Source organism: Canis lupus, chromosome 7 (assembly GCF_011100685.1).
Source record: "Canis lupus familiaris isolate Mischka breed German Shepherd chromosome 7, alternate assembly UU_Cfam_GSD_1.0, whole genome shotgun sequence".
In the NCBI taxonomy this organism is placed as follows: domain Eukaryota; kingdom Metazoa; phylum Chordata; class Mammalia; order Carnivora; family Canidae; genus Canis; species Canis lupus.
The window spans coordinates 72,702,159-72,718,855 of record NC_049228.1 but is presented as its reverse complement, the minus strand read 5'-3'; the positions used below and the strand labels follow the sequence as shown (position 1 = coordinate 72,718,855).

The window sequence follows — 16,697 nt, the reverse complement described above, 5'->3', positions numbered from 1 at the left end:
AATCATTAGCCCCTAATAACACACAGGGACTCTGTCATAGAAGATTCTGTTTCTTGAATCAGTGAGCATACATGGCTCACCTTAGTTTTCTCTGTGTTGCCCTACAAGGCTCCTCATGATTGGAATCTCATGGTTCTTTGAGCTTTCCAGAATGCATTTCCATATGCATACCTATGAACCTTGTCTTTATCACAGACCATGCTTACAGTCTTAACTCCTGTGTCACCTGCAGACTTCTTACACCAGTGCTCATTCCTTGTTTCCTACCTTTTCACTTAACAGACCTCTCCAGGTGTAGCCCATACTTGCAGCTTTCACCAGGCCTCTTTCTCACTCTTTGACCACTTGAGTCTCACCTATGATCTCATCCTTCCACTGACATCTTTCCCCCTGTGAGATCACAGCAACACCCTGGCTGCCAAACCCAGTGTCTTCTTCTCCCTACTTAGTCTCACTTGACCTTCCTTAACACTTGATGGTTTAGATCCTCCAGCCTTTGGGGAGCCCTTTGCCCCTCTAGCTCCCAAGTTTTGTATATCTCCTTGCACTCTTTCTAACCCTGAGTTCTCTTTGTGCTTCTCCAGCTTCTCACTTACCTCTGATGTGAACATTAAATTTCTATCTTTGTTTCTTTCTTGAGATTTCTCCCATTGTTTCTGAAAAATTTGCAACTGCCTTTTGTTGGATATATACACCCAGATTATTCCAGAGACCTAAAATTCAACATCTATGAAAATAATGTTTTCTACATCTGTGATGCTCCCTGAACTTGCCAGTCTCTTCCTGAGTATCCAGGACTGAACCTCAAGATCATCTCAACCTTCTCCCTATACCACCCCACCTCAAGCAGTTGTTTGCAGTAGTCTGTTAGTTTAATTCCTACATTGTCCCTTGGTTTTGTCCCCACTTTTTCTTTAGGGAACATCTACACTCTCTCTTGCCAAATCTGTTTTGTTGTCATTGTCAGCCTGTGGTCTTCGTCCCTTACATCTGCTTCATCCTTATCTTGCACTGCTTAGTGCGTTCTGATGGTACTGCTTACCACTCAGAAGGCTCTGATGCTTCTCTAAATCACAAGAATAAATATCAGGCTCCTTAGGCAGACTTTCAGGAACTTTCCTGATTGTATTTTTGCCTCCTTGCAATCTAGCAGCCCAGCCTTCTGTTCTTTGTACCCCTACAAGCTTTATGTTAGTGCTCATCAGACTCTGGCATTTGCAGAAGCAGCTCTCTGCTTGCCAGCTTCTCTTCCTTTGCTCCTGCTGCTCCTCCTTGAATTGCCTGTTAAATTTGTCTCAGAAAGCAATGGTCTCCAGGAAGCTTTCCCTGTTCATAATTTTTTTTTAATTTATTTTTTATTGGTGTTCAATTTACTAACATACAGAATAACACCCAGTGCCCGTCACCCATTCACTCCCACCCCCCGCCCTCCTCCCCTTCCACCACCCCTAGTTCGTTTCCCAGAGTTAGCAGTCTTTACGTTCTGTCTCCCTTTCTGATATTCCCCACACATTTCTTCTCCCTTCCCTTATTTTCCCTTTCACTATTATTTATATTCCCCAAATGAATGAGAACATATAATGTTTGTCCTTCTCCGACTGACTTACTTCACTCAGCATAATACCCTCCAGTTCCATCCACGTTGAAGCAAATGGTGGGTCCCTGTTCATAATTAATCCTCCTTCATTTTGTTCCCAGACACATTGTTTGGGTTTCCTAACTAGTGCTGATTAGCACTCATGTCTTCTTGTTTATTCACCAAAAACACTGAGTCCTGCCATATGTCAGGTTGGGTGTGACATTTGTCTGCATGTATGCCATGTGGGGACAGGTGTCAAGCTCCTTGTATGTCTCCAGCACATGGTACCTGCTTTGTCTAGGGAGATGAGCTGAGTTCAGTTGTACTGAAATGAGAAGCAGGTTGAATGTGCAAGTGAAAAATGTGTTAGCAGACCATGGACAAGTGGCATGGCAGAGTTATTAAAGTGTGGGTGTTTGGAAAGAGTGGGTTAGGGAGCTCCTGCTTCAAAGATGGTTACCCTGCAGTGATAAGCTGCTAACATTAGGCAACCTGCATCATTCTGGTTGGTGCCCCAAAAGAAGGCATTATTTACATCAGTGTGTAATAAGATGCGCTGGTTGCAACTGACAGTTGTTTTTCTCACACATCCCAAGTTGTCACCTAATAGAGCTATATGCGGCACACCTTCTGAAATGAAGTTGGAATACTGGTGTGAAGAGCTGTGTTTACGGCTAAGGAAATTAGAAAGGTATTGCTCTGCAACATGAGCCTTAGGATTTACATGGTCCTGTCCTTAAAAATGATAATTTCTTCACTTTTTACCCCCTGCCATTTTTAATTTTAGTTCAGGGAATTACTAATAAATATTGTGCAATTTTCTAGAAATGACTCTTCCTATTGCTGAAGTGAAGGGTTTGTCTTTGAGCAGTTTTTCAATCTGTGATTCCCTTAGAGGGGTAGATGGGAGACTGAGTGGGCAGAGCATGAAGCAGCCAGAGCAGTTGCCCTGGGGGGCTTTCTAATATCAGGGCTCCTCGTAGGATATTTTTATGAGGAAAAATGGGGCCATGCTTGAGAGAAATGAAAAGTTTGAAAAAAATCACAATGTTAGATGACAACTAAGGCTTCTTTCTATATTTATTTATTTATTTTTATTTTTATTTTTTTTAATCTTTCCATATTTAAATAGCGTGCTAGGCTTTATGTGTTACGGATTTTAATAAGAGTTGAGAACAAAACCTCTAACACAGGTGGAAGAGTACTCATCTGAAAAATTTAGATACGAAGTAAAGGTTTTTTAAAGTTAAGTAAACTCAATTATTCAGAACTCCAAATCTGAAATGATAAAATAGGAGGTATCTGTGGTTTACAGAATTGAAAAATACTCTCAGTATTAAGAGTATCTGATCTGGGATATACTACATTCATTGTATGAGCCCCTTTTATAGGGTAATATTGCTGCCTAACCCTATTTGATGTTGTGAGCATTTTGTAAAAGGAATACTTTCAAGAGCTAGAACTCCAGTGTTTCAGTGTTCTGCTCCCTGTAAGGACATGGCCTGGTTCAGTGAAGTGTACCCATGCATTCATTAATACCATATGGGCACACCATTAAGAAAATGAGTCACAGCACCAGCCTTCAACTTGTCCATGCACTGACCCTGCCTTTCTTTGACTTGTGACTTGTGTTCTACTTTGCTCCTTTGTTTCGTCACCCTGTTGGATTTGTTTTTCTCAGCAATTGACCCTCCAAGTCCACTGTCCAAAGTTGAATCCTCTCTTCCAGCACTGTCTTCCCTGGACTATTATTTCTGGATCTGACTTCACTGTGAATGGTCTGGTGGCAGCTTTGGCTGCACTCAGTATGGTTCTCATCCACACATTCTTTTTGATCATTTCGATAGGCTTATACCTACAGTTGCAGGCAAGAAAAGTGATTGTGGTCACTGGAGGAGGACACTGGTTCATGACCATGGTTTAAAAAAAGTGCAGAGGTGGCGAGCATGCTGTGGATGTGTGACATGTACAGTGACTTCAACTCCTGAGAAGTTTCTTCAAGTATTTTTTTCTGTGTTCTTTGCTTTTAGTTCCCAGCCTTTGCTCTTGCTAATCTGATGAATAAGCCAACAAACCTCAAGGTGTGTGTAGAACAACAAAGCAAAATTCACTGAGGTGGTAAAGTGTAAGTATGTCATCTTGGCAGGCACAAATTGCTGCTTTTTGTGAAGGAAGTGTGGCAGTTTTTGCTGATAATGCATATTTGGCTGAGGCCATGTAAACCAAATGGCATGGGTTTGCAGATACATTGAGGGATCTTCTTTGCTTTATAAGAAAGGAAACACACATCCACCACCACCACCTAGTGCTGCTCAGAGAGAGATGGCCCTACTTGTTTCCACACAGGGAAAGGTGTCATGTTTCTGGGTTGTTGTTTTTTTTTTTTGTTTGTTTGTTTTTTAAGTCCAACCTATCCCCTTTTGTAGGGGAGTGGCTCTGCTATGGTGTCTTGGCAACAGTGCACATATGCAGTTGGCCAGGTAGATGAGCTTACCCGCAGATGATCTCAATCTGACAGAGTGCCCTGTGATCTTCCTGGCACATGAGAACATGGGAGGCTCTCGAGGAGCTGCTCTGGGAAGGCCACCCCCAGGAGGCTGTCATGACAGTTTCTTATGCCTCCCGGGTTCTGATGAGGCTTGAGTCTTTTTGTGTCACCTCCCCTAAGGGTACACCTGCAGGCTGTACAGTACATAATGGCAGCATGAAATGGGCTCCTCAGGAACAGGGTGTCTGAGCCCTCATGTTGCAGTATCTGGACCCCTTGTCTCAGTGACACCCTATGCAAGGGACGTGGGAGCTGCTTCTTTAGCTCCTTTTCCATGTAAGTCTTAAAGTGTCTGAATATTGAAGAGTACCTGTTTCTTTACTGGCCACATTTGTCAGCCTTTATCTTGATTTGCTTGACACATCTCACCATTGTAACCCAGGCATTTTCATTTGTTTTCTTATGGTTTTTATTCATATATAAAAAAATCGTTCTAGTGCTGAAGTGCATATAAACTGTGCTCTATCTGTGCTTAATTTAATATTTGCAAAAGCTATATGATGTGGCCTCATAACCATAATTAACTTGACTTCTGTCATTGGATATTTAGCTTTTTTTAAAAAAAAAAAACTTTGTACTGTTGTAGAGGCTGTATTTATTCATTTTCTGTTTTTTTTTTTCAGAATATAATGTTAAAGTTGGGAGGACTTGTTCAGCAAGTATTGACACCTTGTCTTTTGGCTATAAATATAGGCATACCTTACTTTATTGTGCTTTGCAGATATTACAGTGGAGGTTTGTGGCAACCCCACGTCAAGCGAGTCTGTCAGTGCTATTTTTCTCACAGCATTTGCTGACTCCGTGTCTCTGGGTCACAGTTTGGTAATTCTCACAATATTTTAAATTTTTCCATTATTATTATATTTGTTATGGTGATCTCTGATCAGTTATCTTGAAAGTACTATTGTAGTTGTTTTGGGGTGCCATGAGCCTTACCCATATAAGATGGTGAATAATGAATAGGCATTTCTGCTACATCTTCACTGCATATGCTAAAGTGAGGCAGTATCAAACAGTGGGAATGCATGTGCTAGAAATTTTGTTTAAATACAGATTTTTCCAGATGTGTGACCTCTGTAAGCCTGTTTCCTGTAATTATGAGGTTACAAATCTGATATTCAGTGTTGTAAAGGATAAATGGAAACATACACATTCACACATATATGCTTACATCATGTACATGCATGCATGCCCCCCACACACACACACTCATAATTTGGTACCTGGGATATAATAGATGTATATTAAGTGACAGGTAATGTACAATCAAACACGTTTTATATTAGTAATGTATGACAGAACAGTAATAATTGGGATGTTTTGCTTAGCCACTGTGTATAGTGAAAAGAAATGGAATTTAGGATTTACAAACCTGTGTGCATATCTAATACTCTATAAAATGACTGTTGTATCTGTAGTATGTTCAAGAAAACTGCATCAAAAATAAAGAAAATTCAGTGCCTGAAGCAGTACTATTCATAATTGGTTCCTTCTCTCCAGGAAATTGAGAAACCAGTTGGTCAAAATAGATATATTTGAATTCACTTTAAAGCCAAAAGTATTATCTCAGCTGCCTTCCTTCCCTTTAATTCATTAAACAAATATTTATGGGCAGGCATGGTTATTGCTCCAGGGATAAGGTGATGGACAATATCAACAAGATCCTTTATTTTTAGAAATTGACATCCTAATTCTAAATAAGCAAACTGATTCCTTTCAGCTGGTATGAGTCCCCCGAGAGTCAGTAATGACACAAATCTTGTGTGTGGCCCCAGGAGCAGAGGAACGGTATTTCCTCATCTCATTGGCTGGCGACATGTTGCTGCCTAGTTCTCTTGCTCTACATAGATATTGAACCTATGGAAAGTTGTTATTTTTGATATCATGTTTTCTTTTCCTGGTAAAACCTTAAAGGATTATTACAGTCTTATGTGATCATAAGAGAGGATCGTGGATATGATTTAATTCTGGTAAAATAATAATATATAACAATGGTAAATATGATTAAATTGAGAAATTACACAGTCTTTTTAAGAACACAGCTGTTGTAGAAAATGAGGTATCTATATTTGCTTTAGAGACAACACTGCCATAACGTTTTTTTTGTAAAGCATATAATTGTAGTGTAGTAAAATGCTTATGTGAAAATAGGGATGTTGACTAATCTTACTAGGGAATCTTCAGGGTTTGTCAAATTGCTTTCTCTATTTAGAAAAATAAAATATCTCATATAGTGGTATAAGTGGCAGGAAATCTGTAAGGGCTATAATGGTTGAACAGATTGTAAGCTCCTTGATGGAAATCACACTATGATGTCTCATTATTTTCAAACAAAGCAAGGAAATCCACTGATGAAAGTTCTGTCAGCCTTATTTGATGATTAAAATACTTTTCAAAATTTTCATACTTTAGTAAGTGTATTTCTTAGCCAGAACATATATGTTGTGATTGATACATAGTAAAGATTAATGTATATACTGCGTCTGTTTTTAAACTCTAAATTGATATGATTTTTTCATTATACTCTGAGCTTAAATTACTCTCTTTTGGTCAATTATATATATGTGTATATCAAAGGATAAACAGTATGCAGGGGATCCCTGGGTGGCTCAGCGGTTTAACGCCTGCCTTTGGCCCAGGGAGCAATCCTGGAGTCCCGGGATCAAGTCCTGCGTCGGGCTCCCGGCATGGAGCCTGCTTCTCCCTCCTCCTGTGTCTCTGCCCCCCCCCCCTTCTCTCTCTCTCTTTGTGTCTATCATGAATAAATAAATAAATCTTTTTTAAAAAAACAGTATGCATTATTTGTTTATTTTTCATCTACTGGATCAGGGACTGGGTTATATTTCTATTTCAGTGGACAGCACACTTCTTGTCACATTAAGCTCATCAATATTTTTTAAATGGTTAAAAGTCTACATGAATTCTTCCTGTACAACTTGATGGATTTTTGCGTTTGTTATCCCATCAGGTTGCTTTATTGTCTTGAGAGGTTTCAAATGTTTGACTTAGAGGTGCATCTTACCACCTGTCACTACCAATGCTCATGCAGTTCTGACCTTTTACCATCTGTACATTCTTCAGGAACATTTTATAGCAAGATAACTGTTAAAACTCACATAGCGCTTTTTGGCCAACCTTCTCCAGGATGTGTGTATATGGGTGTGTGTTTGTGAGTGTTTGTGTGTATGTGTGTATGATAATCATACTTGTAGAGAATTTTAAAACAGTAGAAAGTAACAAAAAGGAAAGAATATTTACATTAGTCCCATTATCCACATACAGATACTATTAGTATTTTGCTATTCCTTTTCAGTTGCTTTTCTGTGCCTGTGTGTTTGTATGTGTGGACAAATATCTATGCGTAAGGCCTTGCACAAAGAAAGTGCTTTATAAATATGTTGAATAAATGAGTATCTCAGTGTGTATAATAATTTATATTTTAAAATTTAGGATAAGATAATGTGTTTTATGTTTTTTTGTCCTTACTTTGATTTTTACTTAACCTAGAAAATTCTCTAAAAAATATAGTTTTCAGGGCACCTGGATAGCTCAGTCAGTTAAGCATCTGCCTTAAGCTCAGGTCATGATCCAGGATCCTAGGATTGAGCCCCACACCTGGCTCTGCTCTGTGAGGAGTCAGCTTTTCCCTCTCCCTCTGCCTGCTGCTACCTCTGCTTCTGCTCTATCTCTGTGTCAAATACATAAATAAAATCTGAATCTAAAAAAAAATCTATATCTATCTGTACTTTTTAATAACTTTATAATCATATGTACATATGTGCCTATGTGTAAATGTACATGTATTATAGTCTATTTGACCTTTCTCCCATATTAATACTCTACTGTGTTTTTGCTGTGATAATGTTGTGATGTATATTTTTACTATCAACTTTTATCGTGACTGCTTAGCATGTTAATCCTAGAGGGGCAATTACTGGGACATAGAAATATAAATTTAAAACAATTATCAATCCTTTCCAGCAGATTTTTATTATTTAAAAATGATATTTTTACAAAAAAAATAAAAATAAAAATAAAAATAAAAATGATATTTTTATTGAATTACGAAGGGGGTTATTGATGTAGAAAATTTGGAAAGCAGAAAAATAAAGTGCAGAGAATATTGAGATGAACCATAATCCTGGCAACTAAAGATAACTTCATTTAAGATTTTGATTTACGTAATTTTAGTCTTTAGTCATAATTTTAATACATATTTCTATTATGCATTTTACCAAAAAGTATCATTTTGTCCTAAACTGCTGGGTTTTTTCCACTAGTAGTGTATCATTAACATAGTCTTTCTTTCTCTGCCATTAATCTTTTATAATGTAATTTTACAGCCTATTATTAAAATGACATGTCTGCAATGCATATAATTAACCCTCACCTGGTGGACCTGTAGTTTATTTCCAATGTTTCATTATTATGAGGAGTAATAGGATACAAACCCTCATGTTTGCCCCTTGGGTACATTTGCTGTAAGCACATTAAGACAAATTGCTGGAAGCAGAATTGCTGGTTCAAAATATATGAAAACATTTTAAAGCTTTTGACGTATATTTCCACATTGCCTTCCAACAGGTTGTACTAACTGATATTCTTTCCCAAAAGAGGTATGAAAGCGAAAGGAAATTATACAGATATTTTCAAGTCATTTCACCTAGAAACGTCTTCATTGTTCTTTGAGAGGAGTAAGAAACTACCCATGTTTAACATTTATCAACGGTCTTCTTAGAGAGGGGACTATATTCATAGGCCTATTGTAATACAGGAGAAGCTGACTGTGGACTGGTTAGATGATTTTACTAAATGCTCACAGAAAGTGAGAAATAAAATTTTTATTAGTTACTGGGTTTCCTGAATACCTATTTGATTAATCAGCCTGCTTGTTGAGTTTATCTTCAATTAAGTATTATTTTTCTGTCACTAATTGTTTCAAGAACAGTCACTGTGTTTTCTTTTCCAGACCCGTCAGTGGCTGCACAGGAAGCATGGTCTTGGGAGCAGTACTTGACAGAACAGAAGGCTATAGCAGCACCTGTTGAACTGTTTTCCAAGGTGAACTACTAACAGTCTTATATTTTGGCAAGGAATGAACACTTAAGAGCATTAATTAGAAGGAAGTCATTTGCCTACACAGAACACCCAACCTTTTTGATTTGTAGATTTCACTGGAAAATAACATAACAAAGCTAATGGAAGCCTTTGTGATGAGAATATGTGCTCAGGAGCTGGAGCTGGAGCTGGACTTCTGGGTTTGAAACCTAGCGCTCCCACCTTCTAGCTCTGTGACCTTGAACAAGTCATCCAGTCTCTCTGTGCTCCAGTTCCCTCACCTGTAATGTAAGGAAGCTACCATGCCTACCTCTTTGGGGTGCTGGAGGATTAAATCAGTTGTACACATAAGGGACACTGGATGCAACATGCACATAGTGAACATTAAGTGCTAGGCTTTCTTTGTATTAGCAGGTATTACCTGCACATGACCACCCAAGGATCAGGTTCGAGGGATCTGTTTCGATGTGTTGCATGAAAGTGGTGGGTCAGGCAACATGTGGGGGAGACAGCGAAACCCCTAAATGATGTTCTACCTGACTCTAATGATGCCCAGAGCAGCCTGTGTGGGCTTGCTTGACCAAATGACTATTGACATGGCGGGGAGGGGGGCGGGGGGGGGGGGGGCTTGTGCCTTCAGGGGGATCATCTTTACCTGAGGTATTAAATCTTCTGAAATCTTCTGCTACTCTTTCTATTCTTCTTGGTCTGTATTTTTCAGTATTTCAGGGGAATTTATATTAAAAAATTGTATAAGATTTACATCATTGTATTGCATTTTAACCAGCACTGAGAAGCTAACACTTTTTATTTGCTTTCCTTTTTATGGTATTTGTTGAGTTACATCTAGTACTTTTTATCATGCAAAAGGGCTAGCGATTTTATTTATTCATGAGAGACAGAGAGAGAGAGAGAGAGAGAGAGGCAGAGACATAGCAGAGGGAGAGAGAGAGAGAGAGGCAGAGACATAGTAGAGGGAGAAGAGGCTCCACGCAGGGAGCCTGATGCGGGACTCGAACCAAATGCAGACACTCAACGCTGAATCACCCAGGTGTCCCTTAAAGATTTATTTATTTATTTTAGAGAGAATGTAGCAGAGAGGGACAGAAGGAGAGGGAGAGAGAATCAGAAACAGACTCCCATCTGAGCGCATAGCCTGACACAGGACTCAGTCTCACAACCTTGAGATCATGACCCCGAGATCAGGAAGGACCTGAACCGAAACCAAGAGTTGAACGCTCAACTGACTGAGCCATCAGGGTGCCCCAAAAGGGCTAACAGTTTTAAGCTTGGCCATGGCAGTAGAATGGGAGAGAAGTGAAACAAATAAGGAAAGAAAGGGAAACCAGTGCTGGCAGCTCACATTTAAGAAATACTAAATATTTCATATTTAACCCAGTCTTTTTTTTTTTTTTGAGTGACAATGGAGATGTATATATTAGGTGGAGATGATAATGAAGCAAGATTGATAAATTGGTAACTTGAATCAGCTAGTGGATACATGGGATTCCATTACATTATTAACTCTCCTATACATGTTAAAATTTTTCATGATAAAAAAATTATAACCCATACATTTATAAATGTTCACATTTCTTTGTAAAAGCTGGGAACCATTTCAGTACTTCATACTTGAATTGAAACACATTTTTTTTTCTGTGCTAGTTCTTTCTTGCTCCTAGAAAAGGGAGAAGAAATACCATATGGTTAATCAATTCATAGTTTGTTCTTGTCTGGACAGCCTCATAGAAACAAGCTTGCAATTAATTGGATTAGTTATTGCCCAATAGCAACAGCATGCAAGAAAAATAATGAAACTTTAAATTCAGATCTCAGAGAACCTCAGTTATCCGGCTTTATTGGATTTCTACTTAACCCAGTCTTCACATTGGATGCCTTTGTGGAGCTTTGGAAAACCTAGATGTATGAGTGTTCTGGAGACCTAGTAAATTAGAACCTCATGGGGTGGGGCCAGGCATCCTGGAGCTTGAGAACCTCCATAGGCTTCCCGTGCAGGATAGAGTCCAGTGTGGTTGTAGCTTATAAGAACCATGCAGGCCCTGCTGACTCCTGGTGAGACTGTCATGTGATGAGACTTAGGGTATTTGCTCCCCCCAAAGCAGGTTAAGTTCCCTGGGTAAGTGGTCTCTTCTTCCTTCTTTTTCATGTTTCCTCACAGTGTCTGTTCATAGTGTATTCATGACCGGTCAGTGTTGAATGACTTCTGGGTAACCTCCTTCCACTTCTGAGCATGGAGGATCCTTAAAGAGAGTTGGCTCTGACTAGGGCAAGCCAGTGCAACCTGTAGTTTCCCTTTCTCTCTGTCCCTGGGCCCATCTGTGTCCTTGCTTTGTGGTCACTGCAGGTCAGGAGATTGGAGTGAGCCAGCCTCAGGGCCAGCTCAGGCCTGTCAGGTGCTGTGAGCCACAAGGGCAGATGTCATCTAGCTAGGTCCAGGGTGCCAGGTTCAACCACAGGACATAGGCCTGGCTTGTGACCCTGCTTGGGCATGAATGGGACCTCTGTAACGTCTCAAGGTAGCCAGAGACCACGAAAATGTAAGAACAGTCAGTGATTGAAGTCTGTACTTATATGTAGCAAAATAGGCCGTGAGCGATGCAGGGTCTTAGAAATCAGACCCCTGTGTATTCCCAGACAAGGATCCTCTCTTACCTCCACTGAGGATTGGATCACATGTTAGCATGTTAGGCTGAAATGTGCCTTCATTCCTAGATCAAGGTGGATTTTGGCTGATGGCAGAGCCCTTAGGTTCTGACCAGTGTCTGCATTCTTCCCTCAGCTCAGCCAGTGAGTTTATTAGCACGGTTTCTCCGTTTCTCCTTTAGAACGCTTCAGGGTCCTTCAGCCAGTACAAGAACACCTGCAGATCAGAGAATTTCTCCCCCAGGTTTTCCCTTGTGACGTAGTATTCACTAAAAAATCTCCAAGGGGCCAATGTGAGATTTCTGTTCCTGAATTAAATCCCTCTGGCAATATAGGGAACTGTGTAATCGTAGGTTATGGGTCGTCTAATTTTCTCCCTCTCTAATTTTCTCCCTCGACTTTGCAGAGATCTGACAAAAGAGGTGCCAATAAGCGCTTAAGTGAGGGGACATGTGGCATGCAAAGGCAGCGATAGGTTCCCTTTAGAGAGTGTAAGTAGACTCCACAACTCTTTCCACAGAGTAGAGATGAGCGGTGAGCAGAGGACACAGCCTTTGAGGGCTCCTTGGCTAATAATGTGACTTTAAAATATGACTTTCTCAAGCTTGTGGACTCTAATTTTGTCGACTCTGAAAGTGACCATAAAATATTAGCATGAGAGAAAGTGGTCATGTCTGACCTGTTGGCATGCCTTTCTCTTCACTCATAATTTAAGTCAGGCTACTCACATTTTCACTAAGGATTTTATGACATGGTTGCTTGAAAATCTTGCCATCTACCTAGGATATAAGATGTGTCCCAAAATATGGCAACAGTGGGAGGTAGAATGTTCACTGTCAGTGGAATGTACAAGAAATGAGTTTCCTAGGTGTTCCATGCAGAGGTAGCATCTCATCCAACCCTGAACGAGGATAAAGAAGCTTACCAGTTACTATGTCTGATTTGTCCTGATGATTGAAGATGCTTGTGTTCAAGATACAGTGTTACTCTGCTTGGACATTTGTACTCTAAGATGAAGTAACGTGGTTTAAAATTGAAAATGGGTTTCAGGGATCCCTGGTGGCGCAGCGGTTTGGCGCCTGCCTTTGGCCCAGGGCGTGATCCTGGAGACCCGGGATCGAATCCCACATCGGGCTCCCGGTGCATGGAGCCTGCTTCTCCCTCTGCCTGTGTCTCTGCCTCTCTCTCTCTCTCTCTCTCTCTGTAACTATCATAAATAAATAAAAATTAAAAAAAAAAAAAAAGAAAATGGGTTTCAGTAAAATAAAAGAGGCAGGTAGTTCAGGCCAGTCTTCTGAGAAAGATGGTCAGATTGAGCTCAGCTTTGGAGTGATATTGTGCTCTTGACTGTTACTGTCCATTTTAATTGTGTAAATATTGTGATAATAGTGTTCAGGTCAGGCAGCTGAGATGGAACTTTTCAGCTTTGGACACTGACATGTTGAAAATGGGGTGAAATAGTTTGCATATCCTGATTGGAAAACTATTAAAAAGATATTTAATATATAATTTTCATCCTAATGCTTAGGTTTTAGAAAGTGTACCAGTGACACACAGACACACAGGTGATCAGTTTCGTTATACAAATCAAATGTGTATTCTACTAAGAAAACATATATGTATGTGTATATATATTTTTATGTTTATAGTTTTAAAAGTATGCTTATTTTATTTGCATGAGATTTTTGCATATCTTTAGGTCTATTTTGAATTTCTTTTTGTATAAGACAAACTAAAGTGTAATTTATGGCTTATTTTACCATCTGGGTAGTGAGTACACAAGGATATAAACACCTTCTGTTGACAGAAAGTATAAAAACATTTTCTCTTCATTACTGGTGAAATGCACCTATCTTGATTTGATTTGATTCAAACTTTAAAATATTTTTTGTTTTGTTTTGAAGTTGGTTCTAATACTTTTCTCTTTTATCTCTCCCTGCCAATCGTCTAACCATCCTGTGTATCTCCCTAAAGCATCCTTCCCACCCTCTTGCCCATCACAAGTTCAAATATGCCATCCTGGAATCAAAGTCCCTAGAGTCTAGCCCCATCTGCAGACGCATATCAACACAGAGCTTCTTCCGTGCCAGTCAGGCTCCGTGCCACACACTGGCTCCTGCTTGTTGCTGCTCTGCTTAACTCTTCAGAGTCTTTATCCAAGTGTGAGGCCTCTACCTCTCTTCCTGTTCTCTGAACTTCAAGACCCTCCCCTTTCCTGAAGCTGTCTCCACCTGTGCACTCTGACCTGTGGACTTGCCAGCTTCTGTTCTGCTGGGCTCATGCTGGTGGGAGTGAGGGTTGGGCGATGGCGAAGGACTAGCATGAAGGCAGGTACTGCCCCTCCTGTTAGCTGGCCAGGAGCTGAGGGGACCTCCACCTGCACTCTGGGGGCAAGTCTGACAGGGAGCCTAGCTCTCCCTCGCCCTAAACTGTTCTTGTCCCACAAACCACACATCCCGGTTGTTGTCAGTCACTGGCCCAGAAAACTCTGCTTTTATGCCCAACAGATGTTCCTGTCTCCCCAACCAGTGTTGGATGGCTGAGCAGATAGGCTAAATGAGTGCTTGAGCCCCTGCAGGTCAAGGACACTTGCATATTTTAAAAATAGGTATTTCAGAACAAGGTGAAAGTCATCATGGAAAAGCTGAAACTCTTGGACTTCATGTGTCTTTTATAGTGTAGTATATAGTTTTAGTTTGAGTTTATATAGCAAGGGAGTTGTTTTTTCTTTTTTCTTTTTCTTTTTCTTTTTCTTTTTTTGCTCTTGTAACAAATCATTATAAACTTAGTGGCTTAGAATAACGCAAATTTATTTATTTTTTTAAAAAGATTTTATTTATTTTTTTATTAATGAGAGACACACAGAGAGAGGCAGAGACATAGGTAGAGGGAGAATAGGTAGAGGAACAAGCAGGCTTCATACAGGAAACCCAATGTGGGACTCGATCCTGGACTCCAGGATCACGCCAAGCCAAAGGCAGACACTCAACTGCTGAGCCACCCAGGTGTCCCTGAATAACACAAATTTGTTATCTTAAAGTTCCAGAAGTCTAAAATGAGCCAGCAGGGCTATGTTCCTTCTGCAGGCTCTAGGGGAGAATCTGTTTCCTTGCCTTCTGTAGCTTCTAGAGGCTGCCTACATTTCTTAGCTCGTGGGCTCACATCACTCCAACCTCTGTTTCCATGGTCACATCTGCTTTGGTCCTTTGGCCTCCCTCCTGCAAGGACACTTGTGATGACATTGGGACAACCTGGATAATCCAGGATAGCCTCTCAATCTCAAGATTCTCCAGACTTAATCACATCTGCAAGATACCTTTTGTCATGTAACGTACCATATTCACAGGTTCAGGGATCAGGACATGGCTGTCTTTGGAAGCCACTGACCACAGGTGCCATCGCCTTTCCATTACTGTGCTGATTTGTCCCTGTCTCTGGCCTGAGTGGCTTCTCATAGCCGGCTCCCTCCCGTCATTCTGTGACTGCTGCAGCAACCCCAGTGGTAAAACAAGTGATGTATCAGGGTGCCTGGGTGACTCAGTAGGTTAAATGATCAACTCTTGATTTCAGTTCAGGTCACAATCTCAGGGTTGTGAGATCCAGCCCCATGTCAGACTCCAGGCTCAGCACAGAATCTGCTTGAAGGAGAGTTTCTCTCTCCCTCTCTGCCCCTACTGCTGCTCATTCTCTCTCTCTCTCAAAGAAATAAATAAAATCTTTAAATAATAAACAAATCTTAAAAAAATAAACAAGTGATGCATTATCCTTAATAGTTCAACATGTCAGTCCCTCCTTTCTCCAGCTAGCCTGCACAGCTGCTTCACTATAACCTCTGCTTTCCGAGAGTGCACTTTCCCCTCTCCCCGAGGTCAGTGGGCCTAGCCTCCTACTTCCTGCTCCTTAGTATTTTGTCACTTTGCAGCCCTCCCTACCTTGAGGTTTATGCCATCTCCTCCCTACTGTTTCCACTCTTGTTACTTCATTGGATTGTGTGAGTGTGCACCTGTGTGCATATGCATGCTCACGTGCTACCCACCCTGAGCTCCCCTCTGCTCCTGCCCCAGTGTCCCTCTCATCCTTGGACATCCTTTGCCTACATGAGCCGCCTAGTACCACGAGTGCCTCCACCTGAGCCTGACCCTCATTTCCCATGCAGTCCACCTGCTTCGTGCCACACTTGCATAGATCAGAATTGAACCTCTTCTGCACTGTGGAACTTTAAATCTCACTGTCTGGTCCCATCCACTGCCCTTGCAGCCCTTTCTTTCCCTTATTCCCACAGTACCAGTTTTTCCTTTAATTAAGACTCATAGCTGTTGAATTTGTCCCTTTTCTTCCTTCTGGCTTTACATCTTCCGCCTGGCCAGGCTAGGTCCCCTGGTTCCATCAAATCAACCATTCTCTTGTCAGGATCTTTGACTACCTCATCCTCCGTCATCCTCTCCCCATATATGTCTGCCAGAATCCGGGCTCTGGATGAATCATATGTGCCTTCTAACTTCTGTACCTAACTAAGCTGACAAGCCCTGTTGGAGAAGGACCACAAAGCCTTGCAGATTGGTGGCACTGTAGATCTACAGTCTCTGCTAAGAGGGCAGTGCCTGGCCACCCTTTGTCAGTCTGAGCACTCCCTGATTCCTAGGAAGGCAGTCCTCTCAGGCATCTGCCTCATTTCCAGCAAGAAGCTGTCACTCCCTTGGTGGATGTGGTGCGACCTCCCTCCATGTTCTGTCACAAACCTTCACTCACACCTACTCATACCTCTTTCTCATGTTGAACTGGGAGAAGTACCCTCCTCCTACCCCTCATCCCCTTTACCTATACTCTGGAGCTTTCCTGTTTTTTGCT

General features: G+C 41.0%; 1 protein-coding gene across 12 annotated transcripts in view; it reads left to right on the top strand.

The window, feature by feature from the left end:
• Positions 1-16,697, top strand: part of L3MBTL4 (L3MBTL histone methyl-lysine binding protein 4) — a 499,515-nt gene that overhangs the window by 170,875 nt on the left and 311,943 nt on the right. For 11 of the 12 annotated variants that reach the window (XM_038543799.1, XM_038543800.1, XM_038543805.1 and 8 more), the window contains one exon: positions 9,097-9,188. In XM_038543799.1, the coding sequence (XP_038399727.1) occupies positions 9,097-9,188 (92 nt within the window). Of the gene's footprint in view, positions 1-3,609; positions 3,705-9,096; positions 9,189-16,697 lie in introns of all 12 variants that reach the window. The other variant, XM_038543808.1, reaches the window with a different exon arrangement.